The 26,874-nt window shown below is 35.8% G+C and overlaps 1 protein-coding gene across 5 annotated transcripts; it reads right to left on the reverse strand.

Moving 5' to 3' along the window:
* Positions 1-892: 892 nt before the first annotated feature.
* LOC107020548 lies at positions 893-26,340 on the reverse strand. 5 transcript variants are annotated; one of them, XM_015220957.2, is made up of 7 exons: positions 25,631-26,232; positions 11,658-11,896; positions 11,444-11,566; positions 11,133-11,249; positions 10,851-11,033; positions 1,479-1,620; positions 893-1,226 (listed from the first exon to the last, which is right to left on the reverse strand). In XM_015220957.2, exons 1-7 carry the CDS (start codon positions 26,049-26,051, stop codon positions 1,051-1,053), a joined length of 1,401 nt encoding a protein of 466 aa, XP_015076443.1. In that variant the 5' UTR covers positions 26,052-26,232; the 3' UTR covers positions 893-1,050. The 5 variants fall into 5 exon arrangements, with proteins under 5 accessions (XP_015076443.1, XP_015076444.1, XP_027772792.1 ...); XM_015220958.2 differs by lacking the exon at positions 11,133-11,249 and having other exon boundaries at positions 25,631-26,234; XM_027916991.1 differs by lacking the exons at positions 893-1,226; positions 1,479-1,620; positions 10,851-11,033; ... (1 more) ...; positions 11,444-11,566; positions 11,658-11,896 and adding exons at positions 12,831-13,437; positions 13,518-13,636; positions 13,724-14,428; positions 14,541-15,591 and having other exon boundaries at positions 25,631-25,741.
* Between the last annotated feature and the right edge of the window lie 534 nt (positions 26,341-26,874).

Consider the following 26,874-nt stretch of genomic DNA (forward strand, 5'->3'; position numbering starts at 1 on the left):
CATGGTAGGAGGTGAAGGTCTCCTATATGTTGGTTTGAAGTTGGTGAAGTGGATTTGACAGGGCTCGAGTCAATTTTTGAGGTCATGGAGAATGTCTGACTTATTAGAGATAGGTTGAGAACAGGCTAGAGTAGACAAAAATCTTAAGTTGATGTGAGGAGGAGAGAGCTTGAATTTGTTGTAAATGATTGGGTTTATTGGAAAATTTTACCCATGAAGCGGTGATGAAATTTGATAAGAAAGAAAAGTTTAGTCCCTGTTATGTAGATTTATCAGATTTTGAGGCATTTTGGTAATGTGGTTTATGAATTGGATTTCCATTCTGAGTTGGCATCACTGCATCCAGTGTTTCATATGTCCTTGTTATAGAAATGCATTGGTGATCCAACTTTAGTTGTGCCTTTAGAAAGTATCGGTGTGAAGGAAAGTCTCTCTTACAAGGAGGTCTTAGTTGAGATTCTTGACTGTCAAGTTCGTAACTTGAGGAATAAAGAAGTCCTGTCGTGAAAGTATTCGGAGGAATCAATTAGTTGAGGATGCTACTTGGAAAACGAAAACTGATATGATGTCCACATATCCTCATATCTTTCTTCCAACTCAGTTTCAACATAAGGTAATAGTTCCTCCTTAATACTCTTTCAAATCCATGTATTTCAATATTTTGATGTCTCAATATGCATGCATGTTCATGATATCAATTTAAACTTCATTTCTAGTTCGTTGTCACTCCCTCCCTCTGTTTCCAGTGCTTATCATTTTATATTGCCTTGCACATCTTTCTCTGCTCTTTTCAGCCAAGCTAGACCACATTTGAGGACAAAGGTTCACGAAATCACAATTAGTTAAAATGTTCTCTTATTTTTATGAATCTCACCAAACATTTTCCTAGAAGTTGAGAAGAGGAAAATTAGGATCCATTTGTAAAAGTTGTATTGTCATGTACATGCACACGTGGTCTGGTGAGAATATATTTCTAGATTAAAGGAGTCACAACAGTTTACAATATCCACCTATATATACATAGCAAAAAGAAAAAAGAAACATCAACATTCATGACTTGCGCAACAAGTCTGTTGGATCTTCCTTGCAGCTAACAACAAGTGGTGAAGCATGAATATTGTTCCTTTTATGTGAAATTGATAACTTATCATCCTGAATAACTTTTTCGACTTGTCCTGACAAAGATGAAGATGAAGCTCCAAGTATCTGCACAGATAGACTTCCACCTACATGGATATATAATTAGAAGTTGATAGGAATGGAATCATGAAAATATTTGCAGATATTTCCCAAGTGAATAAAACCTCAGACCGAACCATGATCCTGTAAAACAAAACCTTGTTTTTTCCTAATTGAGCCAAAGTTTAAGTAGTAGTCATGTTATTCACAGTTCAAGTCAAATTGATAGGGACAGTCTTACAAGATTCACATCACTGAATGATTTCCTATTACATACTGAAAGTGGGAACTGGTATTACCTAATACAAAGGCGGCGCCAATCCATCCACTTAAGCCCCATCTCTCACCAAGGAGAAACCAAGCAAACCCAGCACCCCATATTGGTTCCAGCCCATAAATTATTGCAGTCTCTGTTGCTGATACATTACTCATGGCAGCCATCTGCACATTAAAAATTGAGATGAGGGCCAAATATAGACGTCATTTCATCCTTTGATATCCTTTGAAACCAACACCAATTGCCACAAAGGAGCATATGATTACTACTATAAGAGATTTATGAACTAAATACTGGTCAATCAGCGTTCAGTTATAAATATTCCCATGGAGAAAAAAAAAGAAACTAGTACAAGGCTAAGTGTCCTGTTCTATTTTCCGCAAGCCAGATATCAGATGAAAGCTACCAGATATATTAACATACAAACAGGTGACAGGTCAGTTCCATTTTGTCCCACTGCGGTAAAGTACTGGAGCAACAAAACCGTGGTTTACCAAGGACGTCCAGACATTTAACTTTTACTTACCAAGCATCCATGTAAGGACAGACAATGAAAAATTAAGAAATGAGAGTTCAGCTAGAGTTGAAGAAGGTTTCATGAATACACTTGAGAAAATAATTAATACTCTTCATACTTGTCAATATAACAAAATTTTGAGTAGTAAATTACAACAAAGGATTTAGGACACTAACATCATCAATGAGGCTGATAATTCAAGGATAAACAACACAAATCCCACTAGCTAAGGGTCTAATTACGTGCCTACCCGTGAGTTTTCACAATTACCATTCGTGTCAGATTTCGGTCCCCAAGTCAAAATTAGGTGTAATTTGTTCCAAGTAACCATATCCCAGTGGATTCCCATGTATATAAAATACACCAACACTCTCGCTAGCCTCTCTCCTCTCTCCCTATGTATGGGTATTTCAAAATGTATCTGAAAAGTATGTCGGATCTCAGATACATGTATCTAGTGTGATTCGATGCATTTAGGATACGCTAACTCTCTCACTCGCCCTCTCTCCTATCTCACTTGTGTCTCTCCCTATGTATCTGTATTTTAGATTGAATCTGGTGGAAATATATGTATCTAGATGCGTTTTGTCTTGAAATTTGATATGCAATTATTAATTAGTGAGGCAATATGTAATATTTCAAACTATAGGGAGAATTAGTAAATATGGTTGAAATGTTTGTACATTAGATAGTTTTTCATGATTCAATGATAGCATGAAGTCCACAATTCCTCCAGATACAGACCCATTTAAGAGTGAGCCTATCCAAGTGAACAAGATAGCAAAGCATTTCATAATAATATGTTACTTATAAAGAATATGCATACCATATATTCAAAGCAGACTTTTCCAAGACGTGTGATCAATTTAGATAGCAAGGAATTAGGAACTGAGTCATTCAAAGCATCAAATGATTACCAAGGTTATGGAATGAGAAGGAATTTATCAATATAACTGCTTAAACCTTGTACATTCACCAAGTACACTATTCCATGATGTTTCAAATTTAAAGTAGTAACTACTATTTAGAAAGGATCAGAGATGCTCTGGCCCAATTTAGAAGAATGCTAGCATTGTCATATAAATAATTGAGGAAACCTATGTGAAATAGTGTTTTCTGAAAGACGGCATCCTTCTCTTACCACCAAGATCTGGGTCCTCAATTGGATTGGATACGCGATTGTGTTTATTTATTAGCAACGAGACGCATCGTGGAACTTGCCAACTATTATCTAGGAACATATCGAGTCAGCCAGATAATTCAGCCTAAAGCCTTTAACCACTCTCACAAAACACCATCTTACAACATGGTTAGCTAATGTGCAATAGGAGTCAGTCAAATGTATCACACACTGCACTGTTTTAATGTCCTATTGTTAGCAGTAGATCTCTAACATCAGATGGATGATTGAGCTTGTTAACAGATGACTTCTTATAATATAAGGGGATACATCTTGTAATGGTGATAGATATCGCCCAATCATCACAAAAGCAATGAATCAACATCAATTCATTGATCTTTCAATTGTTTTGATTGACTACCGATTCCAAAGGAACTGAAATTGTATCTCTTTTCCGTTCAAGAGTTATTATGTGTTCCCAACTCTATATTGTTTCATATGGTCTACCTTAGACAAGTGTAAGACTAGTCCACTTCAACCAACTGTCATCCTTGGCTCGTCAACATTCTTTATTAAGACTTAACCTATAGAGGAAAATCATAATCCAGTACTCCTCACTGAATCATTGGTTTACAGTTTAGCAATTATGAAGAAGTGAAGGGTTGGCCTTACCCAGGATATTACACGAGCAGATTCAGTCAGAAACCATAGTATGCTATAAGCAGCATTGATCACAATAATCAAAATTTGCTCACTTCTTTTTTTTTCGATTCTTATGTTCATAACATGACCTCAAGATAGTAGTCATTTGAATTTTCTTTTTGACATTTATTTTTTTAAAATCTAAATAGTTTAACAATGGTTGAAGCACACTCGTCTAGTGTGCTTCTTTCACGACATGATATAGTCCTGGGTGTCTTCCGGGGGTCTAAGAAGGAAGTCTGCACCAGCCTACTAGCAAAACAAAAGGTAAAGAACTTCTTTCACAACTTCAACGAATTAGTAATTTGTTAATTTTGGATAGAAACTTTTACTAAATTAATATCTAATAACTTTAAGAAATGTAATGAAACCTAAAATAGCTTTCTTGTGCATTACTGACAAAGTTGTTACAAATAAGAGACGACGGAAAATAGGGTTATGAACTAAACTAAATTAATAAGAAAAATAAAGAAACTTAGCTAAACAAAAAAAATCAATAGAAACACAAGTTTTAACAAATTGTAGATTACCCTGATGAATACACTCATGTTTAGCAAGATAAATGAAGAGAACCAAAATTCACTTCGTAGAAAAGTTAAATTTCTTAAAAACAAAATAGACTTTAATTAGAGTAACTTTTATTTGATTGAGAAAGAAAAATAGAAAAAAAAAACAAAAGAAAAGGCATTCAGGGCAATAAATTTACAATGCTCTCGTTGATTGAAAGTTAATTAAACATGCAAATATTGATGTCATACCCTAACGTTTGAAATTAACTAACAACTTCATTTTTCTATTTTCAAAACTGGTAATTTGGGAATCAACTAACAACTTGAAACACAAAAAATAAAATAAATTAAAGAATATAATTGTAAAACAATAAACTAATAACCTGCCATTAAAGAAATAACCAAGTAGTTACCACTCACGTTAAAGGAAATGTAGTGTTGTAAATATAGTAATATATAGCACTATTTATCGATGTTTACGAACCTTGTGGAGGAACCCTTAGATTTTTGGGAAATTGGGTTCTCTTAATCGCTACTACACGGGATTGAACTCATGACCTCAATCGCAGTGTGAACCCTCTTGTCCACTGCATTACATCTTCATCTATTGCAAGGCGGTTCAGCTAATCCAAAATATCCATTATTTTTCCATTTTTCGGATAAATTCACACATAAAAATAACTATTTCCCGATGAAGCAGATCATTTGGACCCCTTTCCTATAAGGTGGGTTAGATGCTATGTCTTCTCCATAACATAATCCAATATCACCAACAGACACATACAAAGTGCTAAATATGAACATACAAAAAATATAGAAAATGTTACAAACTATGGGTAGAACCAACAAGACTAGAATGTGGTATCAACAGCCTTTAAGAAGAATTGGGTGATTGTGATTCGAATGCTCCTTTACGGACTTACTCTAGAAGAAATCTAGACAAGCATGTGAAGAAGATCTATCTTAGTTTCTTTATTTTAAATAGGATAAAATATAAGCAAGAGTTAATATCGGTAGAAGTTATTATCGACAGCAATAACTATTTCTATCTCTATCTATTAAGAGTTACCTTAACGTTCAATATAAATATGTGTATCTTGGAGAATCTATTGAAGAAAAATATTATTATTATCTTTATAACTGGAGATTTGTCCACTCCATACGGACATAGTTATTGATTAATGCAGTGTTTAAGATTCTTGCACTTTATTTAACCAGTTAAGTTTCATTCTCATCTCATTCATAATGGCAATGGAGGGCATGAGCAATCTACTGAATAAAGCAAGACAGAAAATGTGGATTAGAGGTTTCCAGATGAGCGAGACAAACAGTTTAGAAGTAACACACTTACAGTATGCAGATGACACCTTAGTATTTTGTGAAACAAAGGAGGAACAAGTTCTGATACTAAGGGTCATCTTCATAATTTTTGCAGCAGTATCTGGGTTACATATAAAAGTTCTATATATCCTATCAACACAGTCAGTGAGACAGATACTCTAGCAAGTAAATTAGGAGGAAGAGTAGGGGAACTTCCAACCACATATCCTGGAATGCCTTTGGGAGCTAAAAGTAAATCCGCAACAATTTGGAACGGGGTGGTGGAAAAATGTACAAAGAGGAGGCTTACAAATTGGAAGAGTCAACACCTCTCCAGGGGAGGCAGACTAACCCTAGTAAACAGTGTATTAGACACATTGCCTTCCTACTTGATGTCCATTTTCCCAATGCCTGCTAGAGTCAGCAAGAAAATAGATGTCCTGAGAAGGAATTTTGTATGGAAGGGGAATGAAGATAAGAAGAAATATCACCTAGTCAAGTGGGAGGAGCTGTTAGTGAACAAGAAAGCAGGAGGTCTAAGTATCAGGAATATGAAAAAGCAGAATCAAAGCCTGATGATGAAATGGTTGTGGAAATTTGCTACTGAAGAAGGAATGTTGTGGAAAGAAGCCATTCTTGCAAAGTATGGTATGGAAGATAATTGGATGACTAAGAATATCATAACACCTTATGGATGTTCAGTCTGGAGAGCTATTAGGAATCTTTGCCAAAGATGCAGAGCAGAACTAAGGTGAGGATAGGAAATGGGCAGAAAACCTCTTTTTGACATGACAAGGTGGGCAAAACAACAACATCCGGAGCTATACATTCTAAGCCAGCAACAAGAAGCCACAGTTGCCATGATGTGGACTGGACAAGGATGGAATCTATATCTAAGGAGATATTTGAATGATTGGGAGATTGGGCGGACAATAGAATTCTATAACTCAGTAGCAAGTTTCAATAATCTGACTGACGAAGTGGACAGACTAGAATGGAACAGAAACAGTAAGGGAATTTTTTCTGTCAAATCTGGATATAGGGAGCTAAATGTAGAAGTGGTGAATGAAAGAGATTGGCCTTGGAAGATGATATGGAAACCAAAAATTCCCTACAAAGTTAACTGTTTCATCTGGCTTCTGGCCAAAGAAGCAGTGTTAACTCATGATAACCTGAACAAAAGGGGTCACTAACTAACCGCTGACTGTTTTTTATGTGGGGAACAAGCTGAGACAATCAACCATCTTTTTTTGCACTGCAAATGGGCAGATCATCTTTGGAGGATGTTCATCAATTGGAAAGGGATTAGTTGGGTGAAACCTGGAAGCATTGCAGACGTCCTAAGATGCTGGAATATGGATGGTAATGTGAGCAAGAAGGAAGAAAAATGGAAGATCGTCGCAGCATGTATTTGGTGGTCAATCTGGATTGAGAGGAACAAAAGGTGCTTTGAGGGGACTCAAAACAACATTCAGAATCTTAAAATGAATTGTTTAGGACTTAATTAGTTTTGGTGTGAGCAAAAACTACTAACTCAAACAGAAGATATTTGATGTTTTTAACTTTTTTAAGGCATAGAACTGAATCACAAGTTGTAAGTTGTAAAACTTTTGAAGGGGTACTACGCTATGGTTGTAGTATACCTGTGGATATATAGAAGTAAAGTTACCATTATCAAAAAAAATGTTATCTTTCTCTGTGACTTCTCGCAGGAGCTAAGAATGGGTACATCTAACCATCCACGATCTGATGGACACACAGAGGTGGTTAAAAGATGCTTGGAATCGTATTTATGATGCTTTGTTATGGAGCAGCCTCATACATGGAATCATTATTTACCATGGGCAGAATTTTCTACTCATCTACAGACTACCCCATTCAGGGTTGCTTATGGTAGAGACCCTCCATCTATTTCTCCTTTTGTTTATGAAGAACTTTTGAATCTTGATGCCATGCTGAAAATTTTCAAGGATAACCTTGTAAAGGCTCAAACTCGAATGAAACAACAAGCTAATTCTCATCGTCAAGATGTTACCTTTCAAGTTAGAGATTGTCTTTCTACGTGTTCAGCCTTACCTCGACGTTCTTTGGCTCATTGTGCAATAAATTGTCTCCTCGATTTTTCGGACCATATAATATTGTATGACGTATTGGAGCTATAAGCATATGACCTGGAGCTTCCTCCTTCCTCCAAAGTCCATCTGATTTTTCATGTATCTTTGCTCCATCCAGCTCATGGTCAACAAGCTTTTATACCACCAGCCCCTCTTCCTCTTACTGATGATTGGAACTCGCCATATCTCCTGCCAACATTCTTGCGCATCGACAGGTCAAAGAAACTGGTGCTTCTTATTTGGACTGTTAGTTCAATGGGTTGACCGTCCCCTTGAAGAAGCTAGAGTTGAGAGAACTATGATCTCATTGCAGATCAGTTAGATAATCTATCTTAATTTCTATATTTTAAATAGAATAAAATGTATAAGCAGCAGTTATCTATTGTAGTTATAAGCAGAAGTTATTATAAGCAGCAGTTATCTATAGCAGTAACTGCTTCTCTCTGTCTATTAGGAGTTATTTTTATGTTTAGTATAATTAAGTATTTGGGAGAATTATGCAGAAGAAAAGTACTATAATTATCTTTGTAACTGGAGATTTGTCCACCCCATATGGACATAGTTATTGGTTAATGCAGCGTTTAAGATTCTTGCACTTCATTTATCCAGTAAAGTTTCATTCTCATATCGTTTCATCTTAGTTTCTATCAGATTGTCCCATTTAAAAGCTTAAAATGTTAGAGAGAGATTAGTTAATCACATTCTCAACAACCTCTTCATGTGCGGGCCTACCTCATTTTCTTGGGCCAAGAATGTGGAAATTCTTTTTTGATAATGGATGGCAATGAGCCTTGAATTGAGCATTTGTCTTCTCTGATAACATGTTTGTGTAACCATCTCCTCTAAAAGTTCAAGTTGTTAGAGAATTAATTTTTAATTACTTAATTATGTCTTCAAACACTTGTATCAAATATGTACATTACCTAGAGCTGCTACCCATTCATGAAAAGGATAGTTGGCTCAATAAGTATGCAAGCTACCAGCTTACTCAACTCAACTATTTAAATCAGCATCTAAAAATGTATATCTAGTGACATACAAAGTTTAAACTCTGTTACCGTCTTGAATCTTAACCATACCAAATCCAAAATATCTTTCTAGAGTATCTACATTATAGTGTGAGAATACACCAACGGGAGCTACTGCAATCTGACCTCTCTCAGTCTCTTCCACTCATTCTTGGCCCAGTCGGTAGGCAAGCTACCACCTTTTATATAGTGAAATGTAAACTTTAGTGTCATAAACCATTTTGACCAGAGCAAACTACTGTTACAGCATATCCACCTTCACATCAAAACAAATGCCAGAATCATGGAAGCCACTTTTATTTATATATATTTATATATATATATATATATATACTAGTTTCTGACGACGTGCTTCCCACGTGTGTTCCATGTGAATTTTTATAGATACGTTACAATGACAAAAATTTCATGGAAATATATATATAAATTGTAATGAATAATAAAATGTAATAATTACAAAATAAAAATAAAGACTTATGCAATAAAACATTCATAAAAAAAACTAAATTAAGAAGTCTGATGGAGAAAAAAAAGACAAAAAGAAACAGATTTAAGAAAAGATCCAATGTAGGCATTATTCTTATAAGACTGATGTATATATAGATGAAATAATAAGTACAAAATTAGTACATAACTCTCTGAGTTCTTATCGACTCCTTTCATATCCTATCAAAATTCAAGAACCTTCTTCATCTACTTTAACTATAGAATAAAAATGATAGCCTAATAATCTTGGTAGGGGTTTCATGAGATTAAAAAAGTTGAATTTATATAGATAGAATAGAAGGAATATCAAAAGATATCTTAAAGTTTTCATTTAAATATTTGGAGGTTATGAATATGAAAAGGTGAGAGTTATAAATATTAAGAGTAAAAAAGTTGAATAAGTAATTAACAAATAATAATAAATAAATGAAGAATATGAAAAAGAAAATTAAAATTAGCAAACCATGTAGAAAGAAAAACTAAAATTCTTATCACGTAATTAAGCGTTAATGAATTTAAATTTGTGAAGATAGAGTCATTCTTTAATAATAATCGAGAGGACATTATTAACGTGTGTCTCCATTTTGCAGATTTGCATCCTTTAAATTATTAAATTTCGTTATTTATCATAAAGGATAATACTTTATCCACATAAATTATATTATTCATGAGAGGGGTTAAGGAAAAAGTTATAAGAAGAGGAAAAATATAGCAATTTAGGTAAAAACTTTTTTTAGTTTTTTTTTATATAATTATTATATACATATAGATTATAGATGATAAATATTAATTAATTAGATATTTGATTAGAAATTAATCTTTAGAAGTCTAAAAGTCATTAACCTTTTAATTAAATTTATACAATCAAATATTTAAATATTTTATAACAATTTAATTTATAGAAGGGGTAAAACTGTAATTCAACTTTCAACTTTTTTCTGTTCATGCTTTTAGTAATATATATATATATATATATATATATATATCGAACTCGAGTGCGGTGTCCAAAACGGGTGCAGATCTAGAGGTCGGATCCTTCATGATCTATTTTTTAAGATTCGGGGATATGGATCCATGTGTGGATATGGTGCGGGGATTCACCTAAATATAATTAAAATATCTAAAAATAGAGTTATAAAACCTAAACTATGAGATATTATGTCAAGAACTTGAGGAGATGAAGGAGATTAAAGGAAAATGAGTGACATAGAAATTTCTATATAAAAGGTATTTCATTTTTTTCAATTTCATCTTAGCTTTTGTATTGATTATAGAAATCATTAAAATTGTCCAGACTTTCTCCATTGATTTCGGTCAAAGTAAATTGGTTGACCAAATTGGACACGGATCCCACACCCATGTCGTGACGACACGGGTGCAGCACCAAAAGTAAAGAGTCCGAGCAACTTGGTATATCATACACACAAAAAAGAAGAAGACAACAAGGATCAGTGTTCATAACGCCATCTTCATTGGACCTCAAGCCATAATATCTGAAACTTGGTGAAGTCAAGCGTGAAGAGCCTTAGGCCAGCTCTCATTTACAACTATTTAAAGTACCTTAAAGAATATCTTTTTAGGCAAACAGAGAAGTGTACCTCTATCCATAGACATAATCCAGTTGAAAATAAGCCAGTGTAAAGAGCAGGTATCCAGGGAAATGACAATGTTGAACTCCAGAATGTTGGCCATGTCCAGTCTGACGGATTTAGTGCTAGAGTACCGAAAAATGCGCCTCCAATAAAGTACCACAAAGTTGATACAAGAGCAACAACCAACATCTGAAGAAATAGATATAGACATTATGTGGGAACTTAGAATTAAATCACAGTGGCGAACGAGAAGATGAAAGATAGGTTATGCACGATTCCTTAACAAACCTCATAGCCAAGGAGCGGTATAAAGTTCTCTTTACTAGTACATCGTGATATATGCTCAGTTCGTAGCATATGAACCCCAAAAAAGAGTGCACTTAAGAAGTTTAACAAATCTCCAACCTGAGATGTTCATATATAAGGTGAACACTTTTACATGGACATAGTTTGTTAGGAAACAAACAGCCTAATAACAGCTTTTGAATAATAAAGCTTAAAACTATTTATTTTTAGTTGACAATTTTTTTTTAACTATTTGGTAATCATATCACAAGCATATGTGGAATTGACAACTAGGGAATTCCACAAGAACTCACACATGGAGGTGAGCCACTAGATTCCAACATCACAACTCCAATCATCGACATGAGAGCTCCAAACCAGGTGCGTGCAGGAATAATGGATCCTAACATGCCATCAAGCAAGGGAACCACAATAATCTGATCAGTTTACCAGGAGTCAGCAAGGAGGAACCATCGGCAACAGGAGATACTTTATTATCAAATTATGAATTCAGGAAAATACTCTTACTGTGAGCATAGAAAGAAAAGAAGCTCGTCCAGCATCAGAGGTGAGCAATCCAATTGCTTGCATAAGGTAGCCTAAGCTTACCCAAAAACCCAACTCCATCCCTGTATTACGGGTCTGAGAATCATTCGCTCGGAGTACAAAAGGTACAAAGGGAATTGCTGCAGAAGCAAAGCGTACAACATTGAAGATGCCAGGATCAACAACTCCTTCAATTTCTTTGACTACAGGAATATTACTAGCTGCAGTGTGGACAAACAAGTCAGCAACCATGAAAATGTCATTCCAAAAGGTGAAGACAGTATGCTACAACTTAGCATACAATATACTACAACTTAGCAACGTCAGCAATATTTCCTCACCTTCTAAGATGTCACTAGCATCTGAAGCTTAGAGAAGGAAGTATGTTTTGGCCTGATGGCTGTTCTGCAAATCAGTAATGTTTTGGCCTTATGGCCATTCTGCAAGATCAGTAATCCAATATAACCAATATCTGATGCATGTCCCCCAAGCCTTCATTAAAGTCCCCAAGTTAACTAAAACTGAGGTTGAGCATGTAAATCTCACCAGAGGTTGTTAACAACAACAACAACATACCCCGTGAATCCCACTAAATGGGTTGGGAAGGGTAGAATGTACACAGATTGTACTACTACCTCGTGGAGGTAGATAGGCCGTTTCCGAAAGACCCTCAACTCACCAGACGTTGAAATTCTGTATAAAAGATTGGATAAGATTGATTATCAGATCTTACTGTTTCTCACATAAATTTTTAACTAAAATGGTTTTTCGGGAGATAGAGAACCATATAAAACTACATTATCTATATTTTAATTTCAAATTCTATACCTATGACAAGATGAAAATCATTTTATTTCCTTAATTTCATGAAAGGAAGAACTAACTCTTGGTGATAAAGTCTTCTTGATTCGTAATCAGGAATATAGGTCAAAAAAGAATTATCCTCAACTTTCATTTTGATTCTTTCTACAATTACATCGTCTATCACCTTCCTAATTCTAGGTTTTTTGGTACTGCCTTCTTTTGTGGACTCCTGGGGATTCCATATAGAGCAGTGTTGTGGACGGCGAGAGGCGACAAAAGGCGACAAGGGCCTGCCTCGCCACGCGGCGAGGCGAGCGGCGAGGCGCTTGCCTTTTTGAATAAAGGCGCCAATTAATACCAAAAATTAAAAATATTTAATTGCATATTTTATCCAAAGTCTTAATAGCAATAACACATATTAGCAAATATTCAATTCAAAAACCAATAGAATGTCTAAAACTTTAAAGACCAAACAATTCAAAATACAATAAACCAAAACTTTAAAAGTCTATTCTTCTTCAAAATTATCCAACTCTTGAAGATCAAAATCTTCTACATCATTATATTGCTCTTCATCTTCTTCCTCCTCGTATTCTTCATCAATTAGTGTCCGAGTCCTACTTGAAGATGAACTTAAAGATGTACTTTCTACTCCTTTGCCCTTGTCAAGTACTGTTGATCTTGAAGAAAGTCCCCTAAGATGATAGATACTCTCGTCCGCTCCAATTGCCGTAGCAACACTACCCCAAGTAAGATCATCATCCTCATATACTAGTTCATCATCTTGATCTTCGGGGCATCCAACTAACCATTCGTTGGAATCATCTATGTTATCCAAGCGAATTGGATCAATAAGATCACGAGCATCATAACGGCGTTTCAATGTTCTATTGTACTTAATGTACACTAGATCATTGAGACGCGATAGTGTAAGCCTATTCCTCTTTTTGGAATGAATCTGTGCATAAGTTATTGATATTAACTAGTTGATATTGATAATAATATAATATGAAAAATAGGATATAAATTTTTACTTACGTGTTCAAACACACTCCAATTTCGCTCACATCCAGATGAGCTACAAGTTAGGCTTAACACTTTCATGGCAAACTTTTGCAAGTTTGGTGTTTCACTACCAAATAGTGACCACCATTCAACTATAATAAAATAAATTTAAAGGTTAGTGACTATAAGTAAGTCAAATAATATAAGTAAGAATGTAAGATCTAAATCAACCCACTTACCCGGTGACCTTGTGTCTCTAGCTCTTTTAGCCGGACCACAACCAAATAGTCCATCCGCCATTTTGTACTTAGGAAGCTCAGCGATTAGTGCATCTTGTATTGTTGTATCACGGACCAACTTCTCAACACATGCATAATACTCGGTCCACAAACTCTGTAATAAAGTTCCCTCTTCTTCAGCTTTATAATATAATCCTGGGTTCAAAACATGGCCTGCAGCATGCAAAGGCCGATGGAGTTGTTCTGACCACCTTGCATCAATAATTTGAAACACTTTCTCATAATGCTTCTGAACTCCACGAAAACCATGTGCAATAGCTTCTTTGGCTCTATCCATTGCCTCATAAATATAACCCATTGGTGGTTTTTTCTCCCCATCCACCAAACGAAGCACTTTTGTCAAAGGGCTACAAACTGTAAGTGCCCGAACAACATCATTCCAAAAGTGGATAGAAATAAGAAGATTGGCAACTTCTTTCCCCGAAGTTTCCTTTGCAAATTTGCTTGAATTCCATTCGGTTGAGAGGACTAAAGTTTTCAAGTTTTTTCTTTGAATGTACATAGCTCTCAAAGTTAAGAATGCCGTTGCAAATCTTGTCTTGGCCGGTTTCACCAAATTTCTTTCTTTGGTGAATTTTCTCATCAAGTTTAACAACAATGGCCTTTGACTAATGTAAGAATGGATTCTGATGGCCTTCTTAAAAACTGTTATAGAAAGATTAAATTAAATTAATTAGTAGCTAATAAATTATTGAGTATTGAGTATTGACTATTGACTATAAAGAAACTTAATAAAGTTAAAGGACAGCTTGATTACCGGAAGCATATGGCTTAACCTTGAATATGTCACCAAATATCAAGTTGATGCAATGAGCGGCACATGGAGTCCAATAAATGTGTGGATACGCACCCATTATCATACTTCCCGCTTTGACATTCTCACTAGCATTATCGGTGACAATTTGTACCACTTTTTCCGGTCCAATTCTTTCGATAGTGCTTTCAAATAACTTGTACATTTTGGTGGAATCGGTAGATTCATTGCTAGCATCAACCGAACCAAGAAATACACTACCGATTGGAGAATTCACCAAAATATTGATGATCATTTTGCCATTTCGTGCCGTCCATTTGTCCATCATAATGGAACAACCAAACTTTGTCCATTGCACTTTATGCTCCTCAACAATTTTTTCTACTTTATCCACCTCTTTTTTAAGGTGAGTGACTCTAACTTCATGGAATGTAGGAGGCTTCATTCCGGGGCCATGTTGTCCAACCGCCTCAATAAATTTATCGAATGATTTGTGGTTGACGCAATTAAAAGGGAGCCCGGCATCATACATCCAAATTGCAAAAGCACTTACCGCACGCTCTCTTAGAATTTTCTTTGTTTCTTCGATTCCTCCTCCTTTTTCTAAGCCTCCTTTTTGTGTTGATTTTTGTGAAAAATAGAGGTTCAAAGGTCCTTTCGTCACACTCCGTGCGGTGGATGAACCTCCACTAGAAGATATCCTTTGAGTTTTGGAGGGAGGCCTCATTTCCGCATAATCATCCATTTCATCAAGATCATCAATATCAACAAATTCTTCCGGTTGCCTCATTTGAAATTTGGGATTATTAGCTATTTTGTTTTGCATATAAGCCCTTATTTCTTCTCTAATTTCCGACGGACAAGCGGCACATTGTTTAACATTTTTGAAACCACCCACTAAATGTTGTTTGTGTCGCGTTATTCCACCATTGAAAGTACTCCCACAAAAGTTACAAGTGACCGAATCTTTCGTCGCTCCTTGAGTGCCATAATTCCATCCAATATCCCTCTTTTTGCTAGCATCCGCCATTGATTATCAAATTCAATTAATTCGCTGTTTAGGAATATTGGAATAAATAATTAGGTCTTAGGAAAAGAATTCTTAAAAAAAAATTAACACTTACTGAAGTCCTTACTGCTGCTTACGCAGCTTACCAAAAAAAAAAAATGAAGAAGAAATTTTCGAAGAAGAAGAACAGAAGAACAGAAGAAGAAGAACAGAAGAAGAAGAACAGAAGAAGAAGAAGAACAGAGACGCGACATTACCTGAAAACAGAGAGTCGCGAGGTCGCCGGCGACGGAGAAGACACGCGACAGCGAGGGAGAGCGAGGAAGCAGAGACGCGAGTCGCGACAGCGAGGGAGCAGCGAGGGAGCAGCGAGGGCCGGCGAGGGACAGCGAGGGAGCAGCGAGGGCCGGCGAGGGAGAAGAGGAGTCGATCGATCGAGAGAGAGAGAGAGAGAGTCGCGAGTTTCAGAGGTTTTCGAAAGTAAAAACAAAAACCCTAATTTTGACTAAAACTATTAAGTCAAAATTTTTTTAATCAAAAAGGCGGCGCCTTTATCTCGCCATTTCAGCGCCTTTATCTCGCCTTTTTCACCTCGCCTCGCCTCGGCAGTGAATGGCGAGACACCCTCGCCTCGCCTCGCCTCTCGCCTTTGGCGATGAGGCGAGCGCCTTTCATAACCCTGATATAGAGAGGACAGTCTTCAAGTTGAACTAGCTCTAGGGTTACTGAAAACCTCTTTGCCTTCGACGGAATACATGTTTTTGAAGTGGGCAAAACTTCTGTCTTAAGGAAAAGTGTATAACCCAAGGCTACAGACCAAAGAGAGAGACTAGGTCTCAATCAATAGAAAGGAAAGGAAATGGACCTACTTCATTTCATTGTCCTACTTTGTCGCCTACACAAAGCAATGAGAACTGACAGAAATGATTTATTTTCCATTTTTCCCTAGTCTGAGATCAATGATTTTGGTTTAATGTGGTCTCGTTACTTTCAACAATCAAACTCGCTTTACAGCAAACTATATCTCTAGATCTCTATATGGGGACTTCTTTAAACACTTATAAGTTCCTATCATTGACTATGTTCTTTTCGAAAATGTTTGTTCATGTGAAAATGCGGAAGGGATTGTATGCCATTGGGGGGAAAAAGCAAATCAATAGGGATCTGGAATGGAGTGATAGACAAATGAGAAAAGAAGCTAACCAACTGGAAGAGCCAATATCTGTCTAGGGGAGGTAGATTGACCATGGTTAATAGTGTGCTAGATGCAATACCTGCTTATATGATGTCTGTGTTCCCAGCACCAGACAAGGTCATACAGAGGATAGATGCTTTGAGAAGAAATTTCTTTTGGCTGGGAAATGAAGACAAAAAGAAGTTTCATCTAGTCAAGTGGGAAGAGGTCATAAAAAACAAGAAAGAGGGAGGGACGGGGATTAGGAACATGAAGAAACAAAACAAAAGCCTAATGCTGAAATGGCTTTGGAAGTTTATGACAGGAGAGAATATGCTATGGAGAGAGGTGATTAGGGCAAAATATGAAATGGAGAATAGGTGGATGACAAAGATGGTAACTACACCATATGAATGTGGTATCTGGAGAACAGTAAGAAATCTTTGGTCTCGGTTTCGTTCTAGAATCAGATTCTAGGTGGTAATGGAATGAAGGTGTCATTTTGGGAGGACAGATGGATAGCCCAAAGAACCCTGAAATAATTATTCCCAGACTTATATGCACTGAGCTTGCAACACAATGCAACTGTGGCTGAAACGTGGACAGGACCGGGGTGGAACTTACATCTTAGGAGGAATTTAAATGATTGGAAGATGGGGAACATAGTGGCCTTCCATGATACAATGGCACAATTTAGTAATCTAACTAGGGAAGAAGACAAGGTTGTGTGGAAGATCGGCAGCAAAGGGGCTTTCAGTGTCAAGTCAGCTTACAAAGATCTCAATCATTCAAATTCAAATGACAGGATGGAGCTCTGGCCATGGCAGATGATATGGAAACCTAAAATCCCATACAAGGTAAACTGCTTCGCCTGGTTACTAGCAAAGGAAGCAATGCTAACACAAGAAAATATAAAGAAGAGGAAGTTCCAACTATGCTCAAGATGCTATTTGTGTGAGGAACAGACAGAGACAGTCAACCATCTCTTTCTGCATTGCAAATGGACAGATCAATTATGGAGAATATTCAGCAGCGTTAGGAAGATCACTTGGGTGAAACCAAGAAACATAGCACAACTCCTAAAATGTTGGATCAATATAGGCAATACTACAATTAAGGAGGAGAGATAAAGGATTGTCCTAGCTTGTATATGGTGCACAGTGTGGAAAGAAAGGAATCAAAGATGTTTTGAGGGCAAGAACAATTTGCAGAATTTTAAGATGAATTGTATAGCTCTTAATTATTTTTTGGTGTAAACAGAAAGAGGTTTTAGTACAGGCAGAAGAACTTTGATGTTATAGACTAATTGTGACAAAAAGCACAGATGGAGTCAGTCTAGTTTGTAATACTTTTGGAGGGGGCTACTTTGATGTAGTATACCTGTAGATAAATAGGAAAAAAAGTTATCATTCTCAAAAAATATGTGGAAGGGATGAGGAAAAACCTATGTTGCTCAGACTCGGGTGTAGGTATCTAAGAACTGAGACGGGTGCGAATCCGAGAGTTAGATTCGGCAAAATTTAAATTTTAAAATTCAGGAGTACTAATGTGTGTATAGATACGGTTGAGAATATCATTAAATAATAAAAGTGTGACCTCTCTAAAAGCTTAAGCTTTTAGATGAGATGGTTACACACTTAAACATGGTATCAGAGCAGGCAGAGGTTCTGAGATTGAATCTCACCACAACCCAAATTAAAAAGAATTCACGTGTTTGACCCATGAAAAAGAATCAGGCATGCACGTGAGGGGGCGTGTTGGGAATATCATTATATAATTAAAGTGTGATCTCTCTAAAAGCTTAAGCTTTTAGATGTGATGGTTAGACAGTTACACTTTAACATATACGAATGCGACGATTCGGCTAAAACATTCAACATTAGAAAAATAGAGTTATAAAGATATTCTATAATTTGAAATATTTCGTAAAAAATTTAATCATTCATTCTTTCATGTTCGTAAAGTGATACATAAAAGAAACAATAGGACCAAATGTTAAAATAGAAACATTAGGCCCATGAAAGGTAAAATGTTACAAGAAGTGGTTAGGCCCAGATGTTAAAATAATTTTAGTTGAAACATGGAGGCCAGTAAGGGTAAACAAGACATTTCGAAAAATCTCTGTAAAACACAAGTTTTATATTCTCAATTTAATCATACTGCCGCTGCCTCTACAAAATACACCAAAACCTCAACCCTAGCTCATTCCTACTCCCTCTCTATCAAAATTGTTGTCGAAGTTCATCCATCTCAGGTGGCCGAGTTTTTTGCATTCTCAATCTTTTCCCAAAATTTATTCTGGACCTTGGTCAAAGTATCTGAATAGCATCGACCGAATATGACACGTACCATGCGCCCGCACTTCCATGGTGTTAAAAAGTGAATCTTAGACCTTACTCAACTTCAAAAGCTACCTCAAGAGGGAAGGATTGCCCAAAATCACATAAAGAGACCACTCATCCCTTTTGCATCCGGTGAAGGACTCTCCAACACCCCCACCTCAAGCCAGGTTGGACATTTAGAGTGAGGACAATTTTATATTGAGGCTCAACATTGGTAAACAAGAACTAAAATGGGTCATGTTTTCATATCATGTTTAGAAATGAATTTTGGACCTAGCTCAACCTCAAAAGTGAGATCATGCGAGAAGGATTACCCAAGACCATATAAGGAGACCACCCTTTTCAGCTGATGTGAGACTCTTCAACACATACAAATATTTTAAGACCTTACAGATTAGACAGGACGTACAACATAAATCTCTCTTTTACTTCTCTTCCACCAAAACTAGCTCCCTTTTTCCCTTCCTTCTTTATGTCACAAGCTAGAAAAAGGTATAAGGTTTTTATTTTTAATTTACTTATGAGCCATAAGGCAATGGCAAGTAGGTAAGTTAATTGCCTAAAACTCATTGCGATATCAAGCCAACACATAACCAATTCAAATTTCACTATCACTAGCGCAGCTAATACTTGCTACTTATAATAGTCCCACACGTAAAAAAGTGGATACACTGTGTAAATCGATAATAAAAGAGTTGAGGTTCAGTTTATCAATAAAAAAAGAGTTAAGGTTCAATTTAACAATAAAATGAGTCGAAGTTCAATAAAATGAATTAATTTTAGTTTGTCAATAGAGATGATCTACAACTGAAGTTTATACATGAAATGAAAAATTATCCATTAATTGTATTGCAGGATCCAAATCCTACTTTGCAGATTATGATGAAGTTCATTCTTCTTTGTATCTCCCATCTTTCATTAATCAATTTTTTTGGTGTAAAAGAGCTACACTGGAATCGAAAGGCTACTTTCAATAGTAAATTAGCCACATGGTTCATCCAGGCCTTCTCCATTCAATAATTGGAAACAAGTGGTACTCACTTAAGGACTCCAACATTTCTAGAAGCAATTTTGTGTGTGTGTGTATATATTGATAAATTCTGTTCGAGATTCCTTACCCACCATGTGATGTCTTTATTTCCAATCCCAGCAAAAGTTGTGGAAAAGTTAGACAGGCTAAGGAGGAACTTTCTGTGGCATGGAAATAAAGAAGGGAAAGGTTATTGTCTAGTAAACTGGAAGACTGTGTTCTAAGCAAAGAAAGAGGTGGGCTGGGAATCAGAAATTTGTGGTTGCAAAATGAGAGTTTTATTGATGAAGTGACGGTGGAGATACACTGCTGAGGAAAAAGCACTATGGAAGGAGATTATAGTAGCAAAGTACGGCGAAATAAACCCCTGGTGTACAGAGAATGTTTCTGAACCTTATGGTGTGGGTGTGTGGAGAACAATCAGAAATCTTTGGCCACAGATGGAAGCAAACCTATATCTCAAAGTGGGGAATGGAAACAAAACAAAATTTTGGAAGGGTGGATGGGTTAATTAAGCCTCTCTCAAGGATCTTTTCCCAGATCTGTTCCTCATTTGTGAGAATCCTGAAGATAGAGTGTGTGATTGTTGGACAGAGCAGGGATGGAACATATCATTTAGGAGAATGCTTAATGATTGGGAAATAGAGAGGGTGGCAGCTCTGTTAGGAACTTTAGGTGGAATTTCCATTACCCCAGCAGCAACAGACAGGGTCTTGTGGAAGCTAAGCACGGATGGGGTTTCTCAGTCAAAAGTGCATATAACAACGGAATACATGAGATGACTAGGGGAACACAATATCCTTGGAAGTACTACTGGAAGAGTGTCATGCCCGCCAAAGTGAAAGGTTTTACTTGGTGAGTGATTAGGAGAGCTTGTCTTACACAAGATGTCTTATAAAAGAAAGGTAGACAACTAGTTCCCAGGTATTTTCTTTGCAACAGAACGGGGGAAACCAATAAGCATCTATTTTTACATTGTAAGTTCACCACTCAGCTATGGAACCTTTTCCTCAACAAGACAAGCACTAGCTGGACAATGACAGAGCACACATCGGATCTTTTGAGTTGCTAGATTATGAGGGGAGGAAGTAAAAGTCAAAAGAGATGGTGGAGATTAATACCATCATGTATATGGTGGCCAATATGGAAGGAAAGAAATGGAAGATGCTTTAAAGATAGGTCCAATTCCATACATAAAGTAAAATGGAATTGTATTGGAACTCTACTTCTTTGGTTTAAACTACTTTGTATAGAAGATGTAGAGTTGATAGGAAGCTTGTAATTGCTCACTTTTGGAGGTGGCCAGCATATCCTTAATGCTGATGAATACAATTTTGCCAATTTCAAAAAAAAAAAAAAAAAAAAATATATATATATATATATATATATATATATTATAAAACCAATAGTTTAAGTAAATAATCATGGACCGATGGACCCTTGTAATTGTATGAGTTTGTATTTGAACCATCTTACTCTATACTTTGTTAACTGGACCCTTAAACTTATTGAAACACAATATTTGAAACCCCTCTGGCCATTTACCAAACCTATGTGGCATAATATATAAATATTACTGAGTTGGAAAAATGTGTGAATACACTCGCTTCCAAGCGCATAAATACACTATATTATATACAAAAACATTATAATTTTAGAAAACTCAATTTTTTTTAATCAATAAATTTATTTCTTCACTAGCCCTCTCCACCCCACCCCCGTCCCCACCCCAATTTCTCTTCTTCTCCGGCACTCTTCTCATACCTAACCCTAAACTTTCTTCTCTTTTTCTTCATCAAAATCACCCACCACACTCATTCTCTTCTTTTTCTTAGATATCACCCGCCATACACTCTCTTATTATTATTCTTCTTCTTCATCCCACTCTCTTCATTGCAAAAAATCAAAACCCCGCCCCTAGTTTCTTTTTTCAGCCCCCATTTTTTTAAATTCTTAGTGTTTTTTATTTTAATAGTTGAAACCATTATTTGTGTCAGTTGGATTCAAAAAGGAGGTTAGGTATGATATGGATTAACATAAAGGGTGATGGTGGCTACTAGGTATTGAAAAAGTTGAAATCTACATTGAGCTTGAGAAAGCTTGAAGAACAACAAATGGGTTTATGAAATTAATTCAAATTTGTGATTGGGGCTAATTGGAATTGTGTTAGTGAACTTGTAGTTAAAATTTCAAGTCAAAAAAAAGAAAAATTTCATCTATCCGACATGAATTTGATGCTCAAATTGTGAGCATATATATGAAGATTGAAGAACATGACTATTTTAAAATTTACAAAAGTTAAATATTTATTGTTCTTTATTTTCTTAACATTTAATTTATTGCATGTCATTGGACATGGAATTACACGTGTAAGAGGTAGGATTACACACACAGTGATCTAACAAGAAAAGGGTTTAAAACATTGAATCTTAATGACTTTAAGGGTTTAGTTAACAAAGTGTTGAGTAGGAGCAGGAGCGGAACCACCTTGCCAAGGTGTCAAGCTACGCATCTTCGCAGGAAAATTACATTGTATACAATGATCAAATTTTGGTTGAATAAATATATATACAAGTATTGACACCTCTTGATAAAAATGAAAGGTTTAGTCTAGTGGTTAAGAGGTTGCAAGAATTCCTTAAGTTTGAGTGTTCAAGCGTGAGCTAACCTAACAATTTTTTATTCTCAAATTTCGTCTTTGATTTCGTTGCAATTGTTCGAATTCAGAATACGAATGCATACAAGTATAAGGGTCCATCAAACTATTTCGCCTAAATAAAATAATAAAGTATAAGTTTCTATATTCTAAAAAAAATATAAAAATCTATGAATAATGGATGTAAATTTTCTTATGATTACTAACTGTATACATACTGAAAGTTGTGAAATTATCATCCCAAAACATTCATATTTATTTATCATATAAAGATTAGATATAGATAAGGAGACGTGGCAGTTCACTATAGCCTCGACTACATTTATCTTTTTTTCTCCTTTTTTGACTTTTTCTCCTTTTAAATTAATTGTGATGCGTAATGATAAAAAGTCACTCCTAAAATCTCATAATTACACCTTTTAAATATACGTTCTTCTCCCTCCCTATAATTCATTGCTTAGTTATTGTTAATTGGAGTTGTCACTTTTAACACAATATAAATAAATACAAATATATATAAAATATAAAAGACATACTAAATTGAGTGTTTTAAGTAGGAGTATTATAGTAATTTAACATTCCAAAAAAGGGGTGTTCCAATTCCACTGAAATTTTAACTTACTCAATCATTGCAAATCACACTTGAATTTATTAAGAAGAGAAAAATAGTAAACCGAGAAAAATCGTACATTAAAATGCAAGGGAACCCTTCCATTCATAGTCAACAAAAAATAGAGCTACTACCTCCCTACCCATCTTCTTTTTCCTTTCTCCGTTCAACCTTTCATCAATGGCACCCTCTTTTGGGAAAAAAAAAAAAAGAGCTCATTCGTCGCGTCAAGTGGCCATCATTGATTCTACTTATCCTTACTTTCTTCACGCATCCAACTCACGTGGAATTGTACTTGTCAAGTCTATCTTTGGTGGAAAAGGTTATCAAGGCTGTCGTTGGGCCATTTTTGTAGCACTTATCGCATGAAAACAAAATTGGTGATATTGACGAAAAGCAATCATTAAACCTGTTGCTAGCTCTTCTTAATTTAAAACATGGAGTATGTGCCATGATATGGTGATCTACTCGCTTTTGAGCTCTCCCTCGAAAAACATCATTGTAAGTGTACTCTACTCCAAGAGGGATCCATAGAGGGTATTAGGCAATAATCCTAGTGCAAGGAACTCCAGTGACCTCTACCCTCTAATGTCGACTCATCCAGTTTCTAATGGGTCTAAATGAAACTTATTTCGCAGTAAGGAGCAATATTCTTATGATCTCTTCCTTCTACTCAAACTTTTCTATATACCTCACAATCAATCTTATTCACCTTCTACTCCATACAATCAATCTCTTTCACCTCCTTTGTTTCGTATATCACCTGTACCTCAAATTGAATTGTGAAAGTCACACGTGGAACATAAGCAATGAGTTTGACCCTTCCCTAAGTCATTCCAGTCAGAAAATTCTATAGCAATTTGCAGCTACAACTCTACTGCTACACTCTGTAGCTTTGAAGTTCTTCTGTCTTTTCTTTCTAACATGTCTTCATTTCGAAGCAACATGAGTTAATCCAAACCATCCATTCCACAAATCGAAACCACGTGGCAGCCACTTAAGGACTCCAGTACATTCTAGAAACAATTGGATGTAGAGAAGAAAATGTAGTGTATACATTTTTGTTCTCTAAATTTGTACAAGGTTAACTAAGCATACCCAAATTAGGAATGGGCACGTGGTGTCAATTGTAAATAGTTTTCTATTTATAATTTATCTTAATCATTCAGTTGTATAAATAGAATGCACTGTATAGATTGGAAATTCAATGAAGAAGGAAATTTTCTAAATTTCTAATGTTACTTCCTATTCATCTTTTTTACCAAAAGAATGAATAAGGAAATTCCTTGTGGCTTGACCCAACATAGAGTATAAATGATGCAAGTTTTCTAATTTTGCATGACTACAAGGATGCATGCATAAAATGGAAAACGTAGAACATTGATGGAAAATACTTCATGAATTGGAACTGTGCGTAATAATTTCCGTATTCAATATGTTTATGCCATTTATAGATCAAAATGCATATTTGAGGGTCCATCGGATATTTCTTTTTCTTTTTTTGAAATTGGTAACTTTGAAGTTCATGACCACTTGTTTGAATATGTTTTGATTATTCAGACATTTACATATGTGGCAACGAAACTAAAATTAAGAGTTGAGTAATCACCCTTCCAACAACTGGTTATAGGTATTCCAATCCCTAAACAAAGAAACTGAACTTCAAATCAGAACTCCACTGCCTAAAGGTTGAATATTCTCCCGTGCCTTAAACATCACATACAAGCTCACATCTAGAATGGAGCAATAGCAACATAATGCTACCACACATGTGTCTAACCACATATACATCAATATAAAATTGCCTCTTAGCATGCCACATCCATAAGATTCCCTCAAACTTAAGGTCCATATATAGCACAATCCAGCATCACCCTATAACATTAGAAACACCATCAACAGCAGAAGTCGTAGTAGCTATTTCACTTCAGTAGCTATCCCTTAAGATTTTAGTTCTCTATCCATTGGAGACACTATTTCAACTTTAAGACTTCACTAGAAGGTTGACAGAATTATATTCTTATACAATTTCACAACTTTAAAGAAGTCAAATTGCATTAAACTATTTGATCTTTTTAAATGTTTTATTTATTCAACCAAATTTTCAATAGTATTATTGTTAAATGTTGTTTTCTACAATAGCCTAGACAAAAAGCATTTTTGAACTGAAAGGAGCAATTATTAACAGTAGAAAGCACAAACAGCAGCATCAATAAGTACAGTAGTAGCTGCTTTGATTCAGAAAAACGAAGGTAGAATTTGTGAGACGTACCATAAATCATAGCAGTAACATTGAGCAAAATGATGCTCCTCATCTTCGTTGATGCAAACAGTATCATAAATCGTCTTCCTAGCAACGATTTCAGACTATGTTTCCTATTCTTCTTCCTATGCCCCTCATTTTTACCAACAATAGCTGGTTTTATAGATTGCAAAACACCATCAGAACTAGTTGGAGTGCAATGGAAAGAGAATGAAGACGAAGAGTTTTTTATATGAAGACGTCGTTTGACGGAGTAATATCGGGGAAGGTCTACAGAACTGAGTGGAGAGGAAGATGAGTATTTTATACTACAGTCGATCGCCGTCGTACAAGGCAACACTGTCGCCATTGCTGGCTGAGCTCCGGCTAATTCGCCGGTCACGCTCTTTTGCCACCGGATCCGGCTTATTCTCACGGCATGAAAAGACATAAACACCCTTACTTCATGCTACTTGTTGGGTTGTGATTGCAGCTATTTTGTTTGGTGATTCTAGATATTCAACAAGACCAAGAATAGTAGGTGAACAAATTAAAAATGTCACATACATAGGATGTGTTGAGTTCGGTATGGCTATGCCTTTTTTCTTGAAAATATATTTCGAAAAATAAATAGATTTGTTATTTACAATATATTTATTTTGTGTTCCATAAATAACTAAAACATACATAATATGCTATAAGAGCCGGAGTGGAAAAAGTTTGGATGTGGTATGGCAGAGATAATCATAATTGGATAAAAGTAAAGTGCATTCAATGGTGAAGAACACAATATTACTGGTGAAATTTATTTTTTTTATTTGTAATTATTTTTTTTATTTTTAAAAAATTTATTTTTAAATAAAATTTTAACTTATTATAGATGAAAAATATTTGCGAAAAATATTTTTGAGAGGGACTGAAAGCTTATTGAGCTTGCATAATCCAATAGTTTTGGGTAGGGGTGGGCATTCGGTATTTCGGTTCGGTTCGGTTTTTTTTTCGGTTTTTTCGGTTTTCGGTTTTTTAAAATTACGTACCGAATACCGAACCGAAATATTTCGGTTCGGTTCGGTTTTTATTAATTCGGTTCGGTTTTTTATTTCGGTTTTTTAATGGGCCTGTTTTGTGGGCTTTTTATTTCGGTTTTTTATTTCGGTTTTTTAATGGGCCTGTTTATTAATTCGGTTCGGTTTTTTAATGGGCCTGCTGCTGACCTGCTGTCGCCGGCGGCTGGCTGCGGCTGACCTGCTGGCTGCTGCTACCTGCTGTCGCGG

Source organism: Solanum pennellii, chromosome 5 (assembly GCF_001406875.1).
Source record: "Solanum pennellii chromosome 5, SPENNV200".
Lineage (NCBI taxonomy): Eukaryota > Viridiplantae > Streptophyta > Magnoliopsida > Solanales > Solanaceae > Solanum > Solanum pennellii.

Bases quoted from the DNA above. Each gene is read 5' to 3' on its own strand.
- LOC107020548 (XM_027916991.1), bottom strand. From the start codon at position 15,567: ATGGCGGATGCTAGCAAAAAGAGGGATATTGGATGGAATTATGGCACT. The intron at 13,637-13,723 runs GTAAGTGGGTTG...ATTTTATTATAG, and splicing joins TAGAGACACAAGGTCACCGG to TTGAATGGTGGTCACTATTT. The intron at 13,438-13,517 runs GTAAGTAAAAAT...ACTTATGCACAG, and splicing joins ATTGGAGTGTGTTTGAACAC to ATTCATTCCAAAAAGAGGAA.